Source organism: Rhamphochromis sp. 'chilingali' (assembly GCF_963969265.1).
Source record: "Rhamphochromis sp. 'chilingali' genome assembly, chromosome: 16".
Lineage (NCBI taxonomy): Eukaryota > Metazoa > Chordata > Actinopteri > Cichliformes > Cichlidae > Rhamphochromis > Rhamphochromis sp. 'chilingali'.
In genome coordinates this window covers 30,803,452-30,822,424 of record NC_137943.1, presented here as the reverse complement: position 1 = coordinate 30,822,424, position 18,973 = coordinate 30,803,452, and the positions used below count along the sequence as shown (strand labels likewise).

At 40.5% G+C, this 18,973-nt stretch overlaps 1 protein-coding gene across 2 annotated transcripts in view; it reads right to left on the bottom strand.

Annotated features, from left to right (window-relative positions):
* The window catches only part of LOC308383930 (vasoactive intestinal polypeptide receptor 2-like), an 81,878-nt gene extending 72,285 nt beyond the window's left edge, over window positions 1-9,593 (bottom strand). For both annotated transcript variants that reach the window (XM_080862181.1, XM_080862180.1), the window contains exon 1: window positions 9,356-9,593. In XM_080862181.1, the coding sequence (XP_080718307.1) occupies window positions 9,356-9,406 (51 nt within the window). In that variant the 5' untranslated portion in view covers window positions 9,407-9,593. The remainder of the gene's footprint in view (window positions 1-9,355) is intronic.
* Window positions 9,594-18,973: the final 9,380 nt, after the last annotated feature.

Here is an 18,973-nt window from a genome sequence, read left to right as displayed (position 1 = left end):
CCCTGGTGACATACCCCTACTCCAAGGTCCTGTGGTTGTGGTGGAGCGGGAAGAGGGAGGCAGCTGGAGATGGGGAGGGAAGGAAGGGAGGGGCAAGTGATCCCTCCCTGGGGCCAGCTCCCCCGCTGACCCCAGTAGGCAAACTCCCTTTTAACAGGAAGAAACCTCCAGCAGAACCAGGCTCAGGGAGGGGCGGGGCCATCTGCTGCGACTAGTTGAAGTGAGGGTTCTCTGATGAACTGCAACCTCCAAACTAACAGTAACAGAAAGTTCTTGGGTTTGAAGAAGGACCCAGTCTTATCATTTATGTCTACTAATCTTAATTTTGCTGTTTTATACAGTACTGTGTATCACTTAGTGTGCTGTACTGATAATGTTGAGTCATTTAAAGGCTGTTGAGTGCCAAAAATGGCATTTTAATTGTTTTCAAGTTGGCTGCTTTGTAAAACACAAGTTGGAAACATGTTACACCCACAAAGTTTGAATTCACAATTCTGCAGCAGTTTGTATTTTTAGATATGTTCAGTGAGATGTTATGCTGATGAAACATCAAAGCCATACTTGAATCTTGTGGGGGGTGTTTGGGGAGAAAAAAAGGCTTAGAGCAGTTTTTCTGTCTCCTCTTAAAGAGCTTTTTTTTTTATTATTATTTTTTGTTTTTGTTGTGTTTGTACTTTTTCAGAGGAGTGTGTAGGTTTTCTTACTGCTACAGTGGGAGTCGGGCTTGTATATACACCTTCTTTACTGATGCTTTCATTGCTGGTTGTTGAAAAGAGATGCTTGAATTCATGGATATTAAAGATCTAATTGGATCAATTATTTTATGACAGCACTGAGAGCACAGCATTGTGGGTGGGGTGTGGGTTTTGTGGATGCTGAAACTTGCTGATCCCCCTGGAGGTGGGCTCTTATTCGCCCTATGTCCTCGATCAGCCCTGCCAGCTCACTGCATAGGTGATCACATACAGCAGGTGCTTAGGACTGTCATTTGCCATTCACAATAAATAACACACACTTTGTGAAGAACATGAGCGTGCTTTTGAGGTCAATGCTCAAAAAAAAAACAGCGTGAGCCTACTGGATTCTTTTGGATCACATTCACATCTGTAGTGCGGTTCGTTTATACATTTGAAGTACAAAATAAAACATATTTTATGATGTATCAGTTTCTGCGCTCACATGCCAGGAGTTTATTTGTCTGCTTGGTTTTATTAATTTTGGCAGGTTAAAATGCTGTAATTCAAGCCATGGTGCAGACTAAACAAGTGACCCAAGAGTACCAGGAAATGGGACTCTTGAATTTCTTCCATTTGCATGAAGCATAAATACTCATACATTTACATTTGTTCACGTGTATTAGCCTGTCTATGATGATTAGCCTGTAGAAAGAGTTATCTCAAATAATTTGCATTTGAAGGTCAACTGTAGTTAACGAAACTAAAGAGAAAACTGTAAAGGATGGTTAGACACAGAGGACAGAGGTAGAAGGGCAGTAAGTCTTGAAACACAGTGTACCTCAGGATACTGCCAAGTGAGGGGGGAAAACTTTTGCTGCAAAGAGTGGGATCTTTTGATCTCATGTATATGTAGATGAGAGTAATCCCAGCTGTGTCGAAGGACAAAATGTTTTATTTTGGTCTTGGAGTTTCCCTAAAATTGACTAGAAGAGAACAGTCTGATTGATCCAGCTGAATGTCTCACTCAACCTCTCCTTATCTATGCACAGCTTTGCAACTCCCTTAACTCTTTATGGCATAGATTCAACAAGGTGTTGAAAAGTATCCTGAAAGATTTTGGTTCATATTGACAATAGCATCACATGCTATTGTCAATGTGCATGCTGCTTATTTCCAGTTCCACCACCTCCCACAGGGGCTCTGTTAGAGTGAGATCCTGTGATTGTTAAGGACAATGAACTCATAACCATGTTCATAAAACCTGTTTGATACAGTGCATTAGCAGCTGTCTGAAAATGAGTACACTCTCGTCATAAATGGATGCACGTGGTCAGCAACAATAGTCAGGAAGTGTTTAACAATGATCTTGTCAAAATCAATGGAATTATGGACACAGTCAGATTTTGATTCAGCATACAATACCATCAGGAAAGCCTTCATTTTTCAGCATGATCCCAAACACACTGATAATACAGTAAAAGCATACCTGGATAGAAAAACGCACAGTGGAACACTTTCAGGCGTGGATTATTCTCCCCAGAGTTGCAGTCGCCTTTTTTGCTGCCTTGTCTAAACCATGCTGTTCACAGTACTAGTGCTTTGTGTGTTCTGGGGAATTAGCAAAATATAAGTATAGCATCATATATACAATACTGTATATATAAGTATATACAGTATTGTATATGCTAGTGACTAAATGCAGGATCATGATACAGATACAGGCTGTTACTGGGATTTGTTGTTCCTCTGATCTCTGTGTTAGTAGCGAGTGCAAATTTCCCGTAGAGTCACAAAAGTCACATTAGTAGGAAATGTGTCAGGTCCAAATAAAATGAAATTATTTTTAACTGTCAAATGTCAGTCTGTAAAATAATGAACTGTTAAAACTGTTAATGTTAAAATTCAAATTATGACCTGCGAATTGAGTCTTGACTAGAAATGCTTATTATTAATCACTCAGTATAACTCTTTCTGACAGTCGATCTTTCAAATGAACACATTAGGTGCGATAAAGTGCGGTATGAGGTCTGAGCAATATCTGACTCTTAAGTACAGGCTGAGCTGATCTACAAAGCCTGTTCACTTGCTTTTAGTTCCTTTGTACTGAAGCTGGCAGTAAATCACTCACAGGGTGTCGTGAGGTTCCCCACCAATCTGGAGCTGAACAGCTAAAATGAATATTTGCAGCCCCCAATAAAGAACAAGGGAAAAGAAAAATATTTTAACACTTGCAGAAATAGTATTTCTGATATGTCCAGAAAATATGAAACTGTACTAATAATCTTTATTTAAATAAATTGCAGTCTGTGTCTCTCTTTTCTTTTTGTTGGAAGTTGATTTAAACATATAATGTAAGGAGTCTATTAATCTCTGCTTTTTGTTTGGTTTGGGATTTATACCACAATGAAAATAATGTTACTTTGAACCAAATTACTCTAATTTGATAAATGTGTTAGTTTTACTCAGACTAAAATTCTGATTTGATTGAAACTCTAAATTTCTATTTAAAATAAGTCAAAAAATATTTATTTTATTCAGAATTATTAATGTACATTGAAAAAACAAAAAGATAATTTAAAAAAAAATTCACTTTGGTAAATTGAATGAGTTACAAATACATTTGTCCTTTAGACGTGTCCTGATATAAAATGTTGCTCAACAAATCTTCACAAAAATCTATTTTATTCCTTAAAAAATTCACCACAAACAAAAGCTATAGTTTTACAAAGAAAGCCAATTTCTTTAAGGTGAAACCAGATTTTGTCACAATGAATTTGCGAGATGCAAAGAAAAATTCTCCTTTGAAGAACCAAATGTAATATGGTGCATTTTTACAACATAAAGCACTGAACTCTGCTATTTACAACAGTTAAAAGTATAACAATTGATAAGTTAAAGAAAAAAAACACACCAGACAAAATGAAGCAAAAAGCTTTCCCTTCCCAACCCCCACCAAACCCCTCTTTCTAAACAATTCAAGTCAGCATATTTTTGAACTTCTCACATTTAAACATTAGACTGGTAATGTAACAGCTATTAACATTAACATTTCTAACACTACGCAAACATGGCTACCTAAATTAAAGGAATATAATACAAATAAGCTATAAAAGACAAAAAAAAGATGTCTCTTTGGCTGATCCTGGGTTTGTGTCATTTTCTTTGGTTCGATCTCCGTGAACAGCTTCTGCAGTTTTTCAAAGGTGTATTTGAGCTCTCTAGGTTGAGAGTATAAATCCGTCCAGAACTCGTGTGCATGTTCACTGCTGAGCGAGGTGGTGGACACAGGAATCAGTGCCGAGCAATGCGAGTGGCATCGAACAGTCACGCGACACGATCGCCTTTGACTTGAAGTACATATTTACTTAAGGACAAATTGTCAGCTCCATACGGTCGTCCTCATTCTGGACGATCTTGTGAGCGGCCCTTTGAAGCCAGACTTTAAGGAACGGGAGTTCTTGTACTTGAAATGGCTCAGGAGTGACGGCATGTGGAACAGTATTACAGGGTTACTCCATCAAGGACTCAGAGAAATCCTTGCCATATAATGCACAACCGATTATCTCTCTTATTACAATGCTAGAAATTATTGTTCATTGTTGGAATACAAGTGATTTGATGATGTATAGAGCCCCACAGCATGACCTGGACAAAGCAGCACAACAGGTGTCTGCTGCCTCCAGCTCCATCATGTGTTAGCCCTTTCCATCACTGCTCAGCCTGGGATACTTTCAATACTGGCTGAAGAAACATTTAATCTTTCCCTTCCCCTCCAGACAGCACTATGTGCCATGTAATCTTGCTTCTTGGAAGCCGGACCAATTCTCTCATGTTCTGTTGCTACAACTCTGAGAAACATCCACTTAGAAGTACGTGAATAAGCCCGCAGCTGGAAGTCCGACCTTTCAGCAAGCTATAAGACATAAACAGCAGACTGTTTTCATCATACAGCTTTATTAGTTTGCCATTATCAAAAAGGAAAAAAATCCAAACACACAGTCCAAACACAATTCTGTTTTCCCAAGAGTCACAAAAAAAGATTTTGAATTAACGTACCGTACTGGCCACGGCTTATCTGTCACGCAGAGATAACCACTGCATTTTTTTGGAGACCTACAAAGTCTGCTTTGGGACGCTGCAATGGCATAACATGCAGGTTTATCAGTTTTGCATCTTGTTTTGTTTATGTTTTCCTCTCTCATTATTCATTTCATTTTCACTCACTTTTTACCTTCGCTCACTGCTTATGTTTAGGTAATGAAAGGTGCTCCTTGATGGTTAGGTGCTGAAATGCACTTTATTAGGTTTTTTGACTAAAAGCTACTTCATTAGGGTTAGATTGATAAAAGATTGTGGACTGGATTAAAACACTTCAATAATAGCATCCCTGCACACAGAAAACTGACAGACTTGGGAGTGACAGGCACGTCTTACAGCGCTAACCCAGTGTGTCATGTGCCACGATCAAAGGACATCTTGTGAGACATGCCGGCGGCTTGGAAAAAACTGCATTATTCGGTCAAAAGATTCTGTGAAAGCTGATTGAGGGAAAATCAGCTTCACATAAAACACCAGCGAGGGATTTCAGTTCTGATACTTTATTCCCCACGTTCCTTAGTTTCTTAATTAGCTCTGAGAAATTATCCCAAAGAAAGAAGCTTGTGATATTTTTTTTTATTTTCATCTTCAGCTTCCATCTTTACAAGCTTCATTATGTTTCTGCTCCACGCTTGCCAAACACCATCTGTCACTCAAACAGTGTGGGCTTTGATCTCGTCTTCTACGGCTTTTCTCTGCAAAGTATGGGCGTATTAGAGCTGGATATATCCAAACATTACTTGCTCACCCAGCATTAAAAAAAATTCCCTGATGTTTTGTGTTTGTGTTTTTTTCCTAATAATATAAAAGAATGTCAACAGAAATGAGATGAAGTTTGAAAACCTGCAGTGCAAAAGTTTTCTAAATGAGTCCTCCTCTGCTACGAGGATGAACTCTCATCAGACTATAGCACGACTTTTTGCACCCCAGGGTAAATATCCCTGGTTGGATCCAGTCATGTTGCAGTCCAGACAGATGAGCTTAATATACCACTGTGGCCTTCACACCTGAGTCCCTGCTGTTCTCTCGTGCATTGAGGCTACTGAGAGACACGCACAGTATGAGGAAATGTAGGAAATACTACCTCATCAACTCTTTATTATTCTCTTGAATTTTCCATCTGTCACGTTGGTGTATTGATTCTAAGTCGATGTCAGCTTCTTGTTTTTACTTTCTTTTCCCACTGCTGATGTCCGTGTTTATCTGCTCACAGTATATTCTGTACAAACCTAACATCCATACAACCAACATATTTAATTCAAAGGAACTGATTTTTACTCAGAAGGAGAAAAGCATTCGTGAGGTTGATATCTGTAGCTTGAGTTACATATAAACTCTTATTAGAGCTACAACCAGGAATATTCCATTAGTGGCTCATATACTGATTAATCATTAATCCAATTATAATTTTCAATCCACTTTAGTTTACTGTATATGAAAGAAGATAACCATCACTTTTAGAAGTGGAACTAGAAAAACTTTGGCATTAGGTGATACCAGACTGATTGATTTTAACTGATAATTAAATCTTTTTATTTTCTCAGAGATATTTTTATTAGATTGAAGCAACAAAGAAAAAGAGATACAAACAGAATTATTACACGACAAGCAAGTAGATTTCAATGATTGTTTGAGCTGACATAATAGAATACAGATTAATGACGCATTCACATATCTTTTAATTGCTTTTATCAGTTTACCCCCTACCCATACCACACAGTAGCCCCATCCCTGAAGCCAGGTTGAGAAAACAAAAACCAAAACAAGAAACACCGCCACAAATACAACAGGACAAAGCAGAACAAAATAAAACAAACACACAAATAAATATAAAAAAAAAGAGAGAAAAAAAAGGAAAGAAAATCTACATTATCAGTATTGGGGGTGATTTACTGAGAAATGCTGGAGGTCGGTTCACAAGTTCTTCAGGAATTGTCCCCACAAAAAAACTTATCACTGGTATTACTAATCGCATAACAGATCTTTTCAAGGCTCAGATAGTACATAAGGTCCCTCAGCCATTGAGCATGGGTGGGCAAAGGAGCACCCATCCATCTTAGTAGGATCGCACATCTAGCCAGAAGAGAGGCAAAAGAGAGTGTGCCACACTGTGACGAGGTCAACCTTGCATCAGCCTCCCCACTGGTGCCAAAAAGCACAACTAATGGATTAGGATCCATATGGTATCCAAGAATTAGGGATAAGGTTTGAAATATGTCTGTCCAGAATCCTTCAAGGCTAGGGCACATCCAGAACATATGGATAAGGGGGGAAAAAACTTTAATTAATAAATTATGAATCATTTCAAAAAAATCTTTATAGCTCACTTTTTTAATCTAAGTGGATTAAATTGACTTTATATCACCTCTTGTTTTTGTGAGATTAGCCTTATTTCCTGAATGCTACCAAAACAACCTGCACCACATGCAGAGTTGTGGACAGTTATCCTGGCAACATCAAGGTCATTCTCCACAGCTGGAGACATTGGGTGAAAACAGAGAGTATTCTTAGTGTGAACATAATGTTCAAACTGTAAATAAGTGGAATGAAAAATGAAAATGTTTTCTCAAAAGCCCTGAAAGAATGAGCACAATTTACTGGTTTGTTTAAGTATATTTCATCTGATACTCGTTTGGCACACTAAAGTAAGACCATGAAAGTTGTGCATCCCTCCATTTATGACTCAAGAATCAGCTTTATGTCAACAATTTATTCAGAATCAAATTGCAGCTTCACAAATCCAAATCAGACTGAAATGAATCTGATCCAGTTAAACTCAGACAACATGTTTTATGATGCAGTACATATCCTGGATCTCTAGTTCATGATGGCTAAAGCAGGAGGTTTTTGTCTATTTAAGGGAAGGAAAATGCAAAATTGCACTGATGCAAAAAATCCTGTTTCTATAAGCAAAAAACAACAGACTTGCTCAAAACCCACCAAATACATTAAATGCATCGCTGCATTTTCAGCTGTCATGTATAACATCAGTCACCCACAGTAATGTATAAATATAAGGTTTGCATATTTAGAGAAAAGCTACACTGATTTAGACCAAGCTCCAGTGACTCTATTTGGACTCATTATTGTGAGGACGCAAGAATAAAACAAACTAAATTCACGTTAAAAGCCATCAGAGGTTGAAGCTAAAACCCAGCGAGAGGAGCTGTTGTGTATTTGGAGTGGCAGCATTTGTCTGTCAGATGATTAAACTGTGGCATTTGTTTTGTGTGATGTGAACATTTTTACAGCTCCATCTGCTTTTAGTCAAAGGAGGAGGGGGCTGCTGGGAAAAGAGCGAGAGCGCACTTCCACTGTTTATCCTGCGGGGTGGATCCACACAGAAGGGCAGATAATGTATGAGAGGCAAAAAAAGTGGGTTAATATCTGGAGGATTCCTCAGAAAGAACAACATGAAGTGAGAGATTATGTCTACAAATTATCTTCATTAATGAAACTCTACAAAACAGCTTCAGCAGATATGAGGTTTAAAGCTACAATTAATGATTATTCTAATTATTAAATGCCCATAAAAGCACGATTAATCATTTTTGCTAGGAAGAAGTCTGCAAATATTAATATTTATTAATAATTCCCCAGATTCCTGATCAGATTTTTTGCCAATTAACTACTAATTAGAAAAACCCAGCACACTTCTATTTAAAAAAAAATGACTTCATGAAATCTGTCACTAACCCAGCAAATACTCACATTACCTGCTATCATCATCAGAAATGTTATTTAATGGTTAATCTATGAAAATATACCAACTCAGTTCATCAGCCAATTCATTTATCATCGTTTGAGCTTTAAGAAGCAGATTTTATTACCTCGGGTTAAACACAATGACCTTACTGAGCATAAAATCGATTTAATGTCACATTATTCTTCATTTGAGCTGAAACCACCTTATTTCAAAGAAATTGTTTTGTCTAAAACTTGTGAAAATATAAATTCATTGAAGGAAACGTAAAGGCATAAAAACTCCACAAAATTAAAAAATAAAAAGCTTAACACATCAAACGTCAAAGGTTAAAGAGAAGTTCATCATAAAACACTCGCTTTTCTTGTTTCAATATCAAACAAGTATCGAATCGTACTACTGTAATGTCAGTTCGGACTTCCTCCCCACTAATTGGTGCAGTTGGTGATGAGTAATTACCCATCAGTGAACAAGTCAAAAGATAATTTCAACTGAAAATAATTCTTCAGCTCTTAGAGCGCTGGTGACCGTTCTCACACCTCTTCGTGACATTGAACAGACCAATGAATGAAGCTGACACCGTAACTTTACAATCACAAATCATCACGCTCAGCAAAAGGCAACAAAATACCACGAAGAAGGATAACCTGTCATACAACTTTAAGAACATCTAATAACAACAATGTTATCAGCGAAATGTGACCGCAAACTTTTCCTCCACCAGAAGGCTAATCAGCATCAAAGAGTGCAATAATAAAATATAAGCATCAGCTGTTAATGTGGGAATACTCAGTGTAATTTCTTATATCGCGGAAGTCTTCAGTATGTGAACGGTTTTCTGAATCATTTAGAAGCACTACAGGAAAAAAAGACTCACCGTGAGCGGACAGGTTGACAGACACAAGGTGACAAAGAGCAAACTTTTCATGTTTACTCCTCAGCTGGAAGCCAGTGAGCTGTCCTAACAGGAGGAATTTGGGTTAAAACACTTCATTTAAACTCCTGTTAAGAGTTTTGATCCGGGTAAAAAAACAAAAAAAACTTTAAACATTTTTTTTATTCCATGAACGATATCGAGAGAAAAAGAGCCCAGACTGCGGTGTCCTCTAACCACGCTGCTCGCTTCCACTGAGCTGAATGTGCGGACAGATCATTTACCCGCAGCTGACTTCTACTGTCAAGTTCACAATCGCATGGAATCACATTTCCGGTACGGGCTTTCAAAATAAAAGACAATAGTGTCACAATATCTGATTCTCACGGCAAAAGCTTTTCTCATAATCAAAAAAATGTCACATACACTTAAATGCCACTTCATTATTTACACATTACTGTGCTATACCCCCTTTTGCTTTAATTCTTCTTGGTCTATATTGATGAGATCATATCACACCAGTGATGAGAATCTCCTGTTCCTCCACATCCCAAAGTTCCTTAATTGGATTGAGATCTGGTGACTGTGGAGGCCATTTGAGTCATGTTCAAGAAATCAGTTTGAGGCGGTTCCACCTTTGTGACATGATGCCGCATGCAATTGCAGGCAGCCATCAGAAGATGCGTACCCAATCATCAGCATTGGGGTTGTTACTCCAAAAAGTTACATAAAAGTTAAGTAAGTAATTTGTTACACTACTCGCTACTCTGTAATAGGAGCTCAAATGCACTGTCACATATTTATAACTAACAAAGTAAACTTCAGCCTTCAGTCTAACACGCCAACATTAATCGGATGCGGAACCTTATACCGGATTGAGGAAGTTGGAACAGTTGGTTGACAGGATGGGATGGGTGCTCTCTGGCATCTCCTGGTGTAGGTGTCCTGAAGTGGGGGGAGAGCAATCCTGCAGCAGCGTTCTGCTGTACAGATCACTTTCTGAGGAGCTTTTTGGTCCTTAGCACAGCTGTTCCCAAACCAGGATGTGATGGTGATGTTCTCTGTGAGGATGCTCTCCACAGCGCCTGTATAGAAAATCCTGAGGATCTCTGGAAGTCAGGAAGTCCAATCAGATTTTTAAAATACTTAGATCAGCCCCACTGGTATCAGTCGCTATGCCACATCCAAAGTCACTTGAATCACCGTTTTTAACCATTCTGATGCCCAGTTTGAACTTTAGCAGGTCATCTTGAGTTGTTGCCGTGTAATTGTGTCATCAGATATTTGCTAACGAGGAGCTGAACAGGTATACCTAATGAAATGGCAGTGAGTTTATGACATCTAAAAAGTAGTATTCAAATTTTATTCCATTTACTGTTTGTTTTCTGTCTTTAATGAAATACACTCAAATATAGGTGCAGAAAATAAAACACATAAACATGGCGTTCCCAAAGTGTACAATTACAGAGAGAATCACAGGTAATAGAGAATTCTAAGGAAAACAGTTGAACTCATAACAGAAGCTCCACAAAACGTAACACCTGCCATCAATGCGATGTCGACTGAAACACATGGAGGAGGAGGCAGAGAGAGTTCGGGTACAAGGCCACCGGCTGGCAGCTAACTGTTCTGATATACTGTGATTTAATGTCCACTGACCATTAGCTTACATAACCGTTTCCTCGTTCTATTTTTCACATTCTCTGTCCAAAGGAGGACATGCATCTTGGTTTTCTGTCCCTTTGTGTTAGGCCTGTGATGGACTGGTGACCTGTCCAGGATGTACCCTGCCTCTAACTCTATGACAGCTGGAATAAGCAACAACTCCCCCCATGACCCTAAGTTTGATAAGAGCCTATTTTGCAGTGTTAAGAAAATAATTCCTGCCACTGCGTTATGTGCACTATTATCATATTTATGTTAATCATATGATGTCGATATTTCATTTTTAAATTGTGAGTACCAGAATATCATGAAACCCATAAAGAATTAATCACATTCATAAAAAGTTGTATATAGCACTACTCTTCACTAACTCGCTAACCTGTGACGAAGGGGCACAAGTACATTTTGTCACAAGTTAAAATGCCTGTAATTAAGCTCATGCTCAATCAAACATGGGGGGGTCATCAAGCATCTGAATGGTTCGCCAGCTCTGAACCTTGCTGAAAGTTATGGCAGAGCTGAACAGCACTGGGTTGTGAGCGCACCACAGCACTAAAGGATGTCAGGTCCTCAGTCGTGTCACTGTCATGGAGTCAGTTTATGACAGCTTGGTCAGACACGTGCATGTTAGTAGTCCACTGGAGGGTGTTTTGTACGTACTGCTCCTTCTGTTCTATTGGTCATAAAGGAGCAGATACTGGTCCTGCTGCTGGGTTGATGCCTGTTCTCCTGTAACGGCCAAGCTCCTGTTCTAGTAAAAACATCGTAAAATTTCATATGGAAGGAGGTGGCGTACCTTTGCAACCTTTTCATGCTACCAGTACTACAGCACATGATACATATATATATTATTCTAGTACAGTTGGTGTGGAGCGGAATAAACAGCTATTCTACTCTATTTTATTGATGTCATGAACTGGTGGAAATTTGAGAATGGGACCCAAAAGCAGACTCAATACACGAGTTGAACTATTTACAAGGTTTATTTAATAATTGGGAATTTGAACAAGAACATGGTTAGAAACTGAAACTTAAACAGGGGACCTACAGCCGAGGAAGGTTGAAAGCGGAGAAACACTAAAACACAGGGAGTGCACAGAGAGCAAAGTAACTGGGAGCTCTGCAACAGAGGAGAGGGAGGTTACCGGGCAGGAAGGCGAGAGAATGACCAGAGGTGAGTACTGCCGTGGGGTGTGCTTACTTGCAGACTGCAGGTGGTGAATCCTGGGGTAGGTGTCTCTGAGAGTGTCCAGTAGGGTGAGCACAGTGAAGGAGGATATCCAGTCTCAGAGGAGTGGCGATACACAGAAGGGCAGTCAGGTGAATATGAGGTCAGTATGGAAGTCCTTAGTTTGATATCTGACTGTAGTAGTTGGAGCAATTCGGACCAGCACTGACAGGAGGAGAATCTGGTAGGAACTGAGGACAGAGAGCAGTATTAAATACAGGACAGAGGACCATGGAACTCAACACTGGGAAACCAAATTACTACCAGAGGTAGTAAGACCAACTGGTGATGAGAAGCAGACAGTGCTGGTTTAAAAATCCTCCTTCTGGTTGTTCCTGGATGAGGAGCAGGTGAGGCGCCAAAAACCCCACATTGGAGGATGAACCAGCAATCTCTCGCACACCTGAAAAAAATCCAGATGCTCTCGCGGAACATGACACTTGAGTAGTGTACCATTTTTTTCCTTGTGAAAGTAACACACGCACACTCTGTCACAGGAACCCTCGATCTGTGGGTAAAAGGCAGCCGTCATCCCCGCCCCACATGGGCGGAGCTATCAGCTCTCTCAGAGTGGTAAATGGGCTAGTTGTTAGTCTTGCTCTCATCGCATGTTCCCTGTGTGTAAGTCTATTTCTCCTGGTATCTCTATTGACTCCAACAACCCCTGATCACTCCCTGACATTCACCTTTTCAGGAACACCATTTCTCCTGCTATGGATTAAACTCACCCACCAGATCACCACCACTCCTCCTTGTGCCTGCCCACCCTCTCATCAGTAACTCCTGGATCCAAGGATTCTCCTCCACCCCCCTTGGTTCCCGGAGTTCCACTTCCTTCCCTGAATTCACTGCTCAATCAATCCTCTCCTTCTCTAGATCCAGCCAGCCCTTATGCTGCCTGCCTCCACTCCACTTGCCTATCTCTCTCCCAGTTAAAGTCTTTTCCAAGTGACCCTTAGTTTCCTTTTGCACATATTTAAGAAATTATTGTTTTTCTCGGTTTTTTTGTTAAAGTAAATAAAATATCGCAAAGCTTATTCTGTGTCCCCCTGTCTTGCCTGAGTCCTGCACTTGACTCCAACAAAGTTTGAAACTATGACAGACTCCCTTTTAAAACATTAGATAACTGGACCTAATCCCAAACATTAATTCTTCTGCCATCCAAATGACTCAGTGTTAGAAATATTGCCTTGGCTGCTTAGTAAAAGGCTTTGGAAATAATTTAACACCAGAATAATTTGGACTGACTCCAGAATAAAAAGTTTTAAATTCACAACAAAGACATTGGACAATTAAGTAAGCAGACTATTTTAATTCGTGTCTGTCCTTTAGCAAATTCCTTTCTTCCAAATTATACTATTAAAAAATCCACATTGTGAGAATGAATTACTTGAATTTGACAGCTTTTATTATATCGACTGTTTCTAACAGCAGGGAACAGTTTGTTCATCAAACAGCTCTTATGTCTTTTTCTTATATTTGCGTCTGTTTCCACTGCAGTGAATGGATGTTTTTATATAATACATTTTCAATTCACACACAGACTCACAGCTGCACTGGGTAGTGATTAAACAACTTTGTCATCATCTCACAAATGATGCTCCCACAAAGTTTGTATCCTTTACTACTACAATTTTCATCTTAGTTCTGACCTCTGGAATCATTTATTTAAGTCTACGGTGCTGCAGCAGCACCTTGGTAATGGTTTGTCCCATCCCAAAACTAACTAAATACTGTTAACCGCTGTCTTCAGCATTAAAGCAGTGTATTCTTGGCCCATATATTACCTCACCTCACCTCTTTCTTTGTGTAGATTACTATCATCATTAAAGAGTGGTGTTCCAATAAATATGATATCAATAAGCATCACAAATGCCCACTTAAAAATAAGAATACTGTGTTTGCTCTTTCTGCTGTTACCAAGTGGGGAAAAAAGAGCTTTAGTCTAAATCTGGCTGCCTTCAAAGTGCACAAGAAAAAAAACTAAGAGGTAATAATAATAACAACAACAACGACAATAATAGTAATAGTAATAATAACAATAAATTTTATTTGAAAGTGCCTTTCAAAACACTCAAGGACACTGTACACAGCAGAATAATAAAAGCACATAAAAGCAAGCAGTTTTCACAATCATAAAAGCGTAAGACATAAAACTAATTTAAAACAAGAGTGGAGAGGTTATGTGGGATGAGTTATTTTGAACCAGTGATTTTTGAGTTGGGACTTAAAGAGAGAGAAGGAAGAGATATTTCTTAAATCAGGAGGTAGGGAATTCCAGAGTCAAGGAGCAGAGCAGCTGAATGCCCTGCACCCCATAGTGGCAAAATGGGGAGAGGGGACAGAGAGAGAAAGAGAAGAAGATCTGAGACACTGAGATGAAGCGGTGATCTGAACCAGATCAGAGAGATATGGAGGGGAGAGATGATGAATAGCCTTAAATGTGTACAAGAGTATTTTGAAATTGATGCAATATTTGACCCGGAGCCAATGAAGCTGCTGCAGGACAGGAGGGATGTGATGATAGAAGGGGTCCTGGTCATAATACGAGCAGCAGTGTTCTGGACACGTTGGAGCTTGTGGATGGAGTTTAGAGTAAGACCAAAAAGAAGAGAGTTGCAGTGATCGATCCAGGAAGTAACAAGGCTGTGAACAAGAATGGCAGTGGCATGTGGGATGAGAAAAATTCCTGACCCCCTGACCTCAGGAACATCAGTTCATTCCCTCTTTTTTTTCTTTGTTTATTAGAAACAAAGAAAAGTTTTGGTTCAGAAAAACACAGAAAAAGAACAACACTGACTCTTGATAGAAGACGCAATATTCAGTGGCGAGTACTTTGTATATCAATCAATGACCTCCTAACAAAGAGGTTGCGACCCTTCAACCTTCCTTATTCACAAATTATGTAACATTCAGCGTTCGCTTGTCTTTAAATAAAGACTTGAAGTGAACTGTGAACACTGAAACCGTTTGGAGTTTTTTGTTTATATTTGTAATTAATTGGCCCTCAGTGCCCACTGTGAAGTGCAATTCACAGGTCCCCCACTTCTCTCACTACCATTACAACAGTGACACTTGCAATCAGGCATCTTTTCATCCCCATCACATTTTTGTGCTGTGAATACAATCAGAGCTATAGAAAGATGTTGTGTGACACACAACAGGCTAAGCAGAACAATGGGTCAAACTGGGGCCTGCTTGTTCACATGTGAAGAGGATAGTGTGATCCTACCAAACTGCAAAGTCTCATTACATCCATTCATCTTCCTCATAACAACTTGTAATGCTCTCATCCTACTTTTACTTCTACTGGATGGATGGATAGATGGATGGATCTTGTGTTTACATTTAGCCTTTTCTGCAAAATATTAAAAATGTCATCCCCCTTTTTTGTCAGCTGAGAAAGATAGAAAATGACTATGAGCAATCTGCTCAGAGTGGTATCAGCACGTCTCCCCCAGTGCATCTCATACTGCCCATTTCAGTGTCTGCTCTTGCTCCCCCTTGTCAGACCCAAATGCACAACAAAGGATGGTTTTGGTAGAAAAGAAGTTCACAGGCAGCAAGCTGAGCCATAATACAGAAAACAGGCACACGCGAAGCATGAGCGAGAGACAAATTGCTTGAAAGCCATGGCACAAAAAGAACCACAGTCAAAATGGCAATGTGAACGGGGAGCACCAACCCGTCCCTACTGGTCGCTTGTTATGTTGGTTTCCACCATGGAAATGTGGATGTTTCTGAGTATAAGAGGAGGATACTTTTCATTCATGTTCTGTAAACAGCTCCTTTATAATTGCAGCGTTTGTTTTTCCAGTGTTAGAAGTGGGTCGAGACCGTAGCTAACGTCATATACACCGCCTGACTCAGATTACTACAGCTCTGACCTTTTAAGTGAAATTAGTTTGGTGCCTCTGACCCTCCCATGAAGGTACATGGATTTATACCCCACCACCAGAGGGTTTGAGAAATTAATCATAATAGCAAAATGGCAATTTGGGCGAGAACAAATGTCGCAGTGTATTTCAGCAAGAGGAAACTAAATAATTTATTAACATGTATCACCCTGGATCAGCTGCATGTGTTTTTTTATTACCTCAAATATAAAAGAAATGTCAATTTTCTGCATGTCTAAGGTTAATTTCTATATCTGCTGCAATAAAATGTCTTTCCAGTTGTAGGTTGCTTGTTGCCATATTTTCTATGCTACTAATGATTGGAGTGGTCACATTCTCTACATAGGTATGGCTAATACATATGCTCAGTGATATGATAATCACTGAAATAAAAAATAAGTACTCTAAATACAGAGTTTGACATTCAGCAGAAAAACTGAAAACTAATAAACTCTGGGAGAAAAATAATTTTTGAAACTTTATTAATATGGTTAAACTTTAACTTCAAATATTGAGTGTTCTTCACTGTATACTGTAATTGGGATGGACGTGTTTTCCTCATTTTGTAACAGCCAGGAACAAATGACCGTCCCAGATAGTGTAATGACCCCCATAGGTTAAAACGACAGCAACCAATTTTGCTGTTTCCAAGAAGTAATTTTGGCTTCATCGGTTTTGTGTAGCAGATGGCTTTAATAATAATTAACATCCTCTTGACACTCATGCCAGAGGACACGAGTCAGAAAATAAACATTAACAACAAATAACATTAACAACTGTAGTTCTTACCAGAAAGTGGATCCAGAGCAAAATAAAAAATGTGAGATAATAATAATAACAATAATAATAACAATCACAATCATTATCATCATTTATTACATACAAGCAGATGATTTTATAGACTGGCATGGCAGCTGCTGTCAGTTGTGTAATCATGCTTTCCCTGTTTCAGTGGTCCTCTGGGATCGGTCAAGGAGAGCTGAGCTGAGCTGAGCTGAGCTGGAGCAGCAGAAAAGGAGCCGGCTAAGCCGAGCTGACGTGGCTGAAACAGCCTCTGTTCTGTATATACATACACACACATATATATATTTAAATATATATATACACATATATACATATAAACATTAAAGATATTAAAGATGGCGCCGGTGAGGTCGGCTGCCGTCACGACTGCTCCGACCACTTTTTCTTTGTCTTTGTTTTTTAAGTTAGTTTTCAGCGTTTCTAAATCGGCAAAATCATCACCATTGGGTACATTAGGTATGACAGTGACACTCTTGTTTCTATTGGCATACAATGTACTCACAATTCGAAGTTTTTAACTCCGGATCCGAGCTGGCCGAGTGAGATCTCGAGGGAGAACAAAGGGAAGCGGCGGAGGCCTAGAGGGAAGCGAGCCGGCGTCAGGAACAGGCTGAGAGCTCGTGCACACCGCACACCTCTGCCTAGCATCCTGCTCGCCAACGTCCAGTCACTGGAGAACAAGCTTGACGACCTCAGGGCCAGGATAAAGTTCCAGAGAGACATTCGGGACTGCAATCTCCTCTGCTTCACCGAGACATGGCTGAACCCATTGGTGCCGGACCACGCCATCCAGCCGGCCGAGTTCTTCTCGGTTCACCGCATGGACAGGACACGGGACTCGGGGAAGTCAAGGGGAGGCGGCGTGTGTTTAATGGTGAACAACAACTGGTGCAACAGTGCGAACGTTGTTCCTCTCACACGCTCCTGCACACCAAATCTGGAACTACTGTCCATCATGTGTCGTCCTTTTTATCTACCTCGGGAATTTACATCGGTCATTGTAAGTGCCGTTTATATTCCACCACAAGCGGACACGGTCACCGCCTTATGCGAGCTGCATGAGGCACTCACACAGCACCAGACACAACACCGGGACGCTGCGCTTATTGTGACGGGGGACTTTAATAGCGCCAACCTCAAACGCGCAGCGCCGAACTTTTATCAACACATCACCTGCCCCACCAGGGGTGAAAGGACACTGGACCACTGCTACACTACGGTCAAGGACGGCTACAAGGCACAATCCCGCCCTCCGTTTGGCAAATCTGATCACGCCGCCATCTTCCTCATGCCAAAATACAAACAAAGGCTGAAACAGGAAGTTCCGGTTCAGAGGAAGGTCGCGCGCTGGACGGATCAATCGGTGGCCGCGTTAGAGGACGCACTCGATGACGCAGACTGGGGCATGTTCAGAAACAGCTCCGACGATGACGTCAACGTGTTTACGGAAGCGGTTGTGGGATTCATCGGGAAACTAGCGGATGATACCGTGGAGACAAAGACTATCACAACGTTTCCCAACCAGAAGCCGTGGGTGGATAAAACCATCCGCGACGCTCTGAGATCCCGCACCGCTGCCTACAACACGGGACTCATGACGGGGGACATGGACCCGTACAAAGCCGCGTCATATAACGTGCGGAGGGCGGTGAAAGAGGCGAAGCAGCGCTACGGGAGGAAACTAGAGTCACAACTCCAACAGAGTGACTCTAGGAGCCTGTGGCGGGGACTAAGGACAATAACGGACTATAAAGCACCAACAACCGGTATGACGAACGCGGCCGTGACTCTGGCAGACGAGCTGAACACTTTCTATGCTCGCTTCGAGGCTGCAGCTAAGGTCTCCAACAATGCTAGTGTTAGCGGCGCTAACGGCTGCAGACAGGAAGATACTGCCAGCACCGGAAACGTGCTCGTCATCTCCGAGCATGAAGTAAGGAGAGCCTTCAAGAGAGTGAACACCAGGAAAGCAGCAGGACCAGACGGCATCCCAGGTCGTATCCTAAGAGACTGCGCATACCAGCTAGC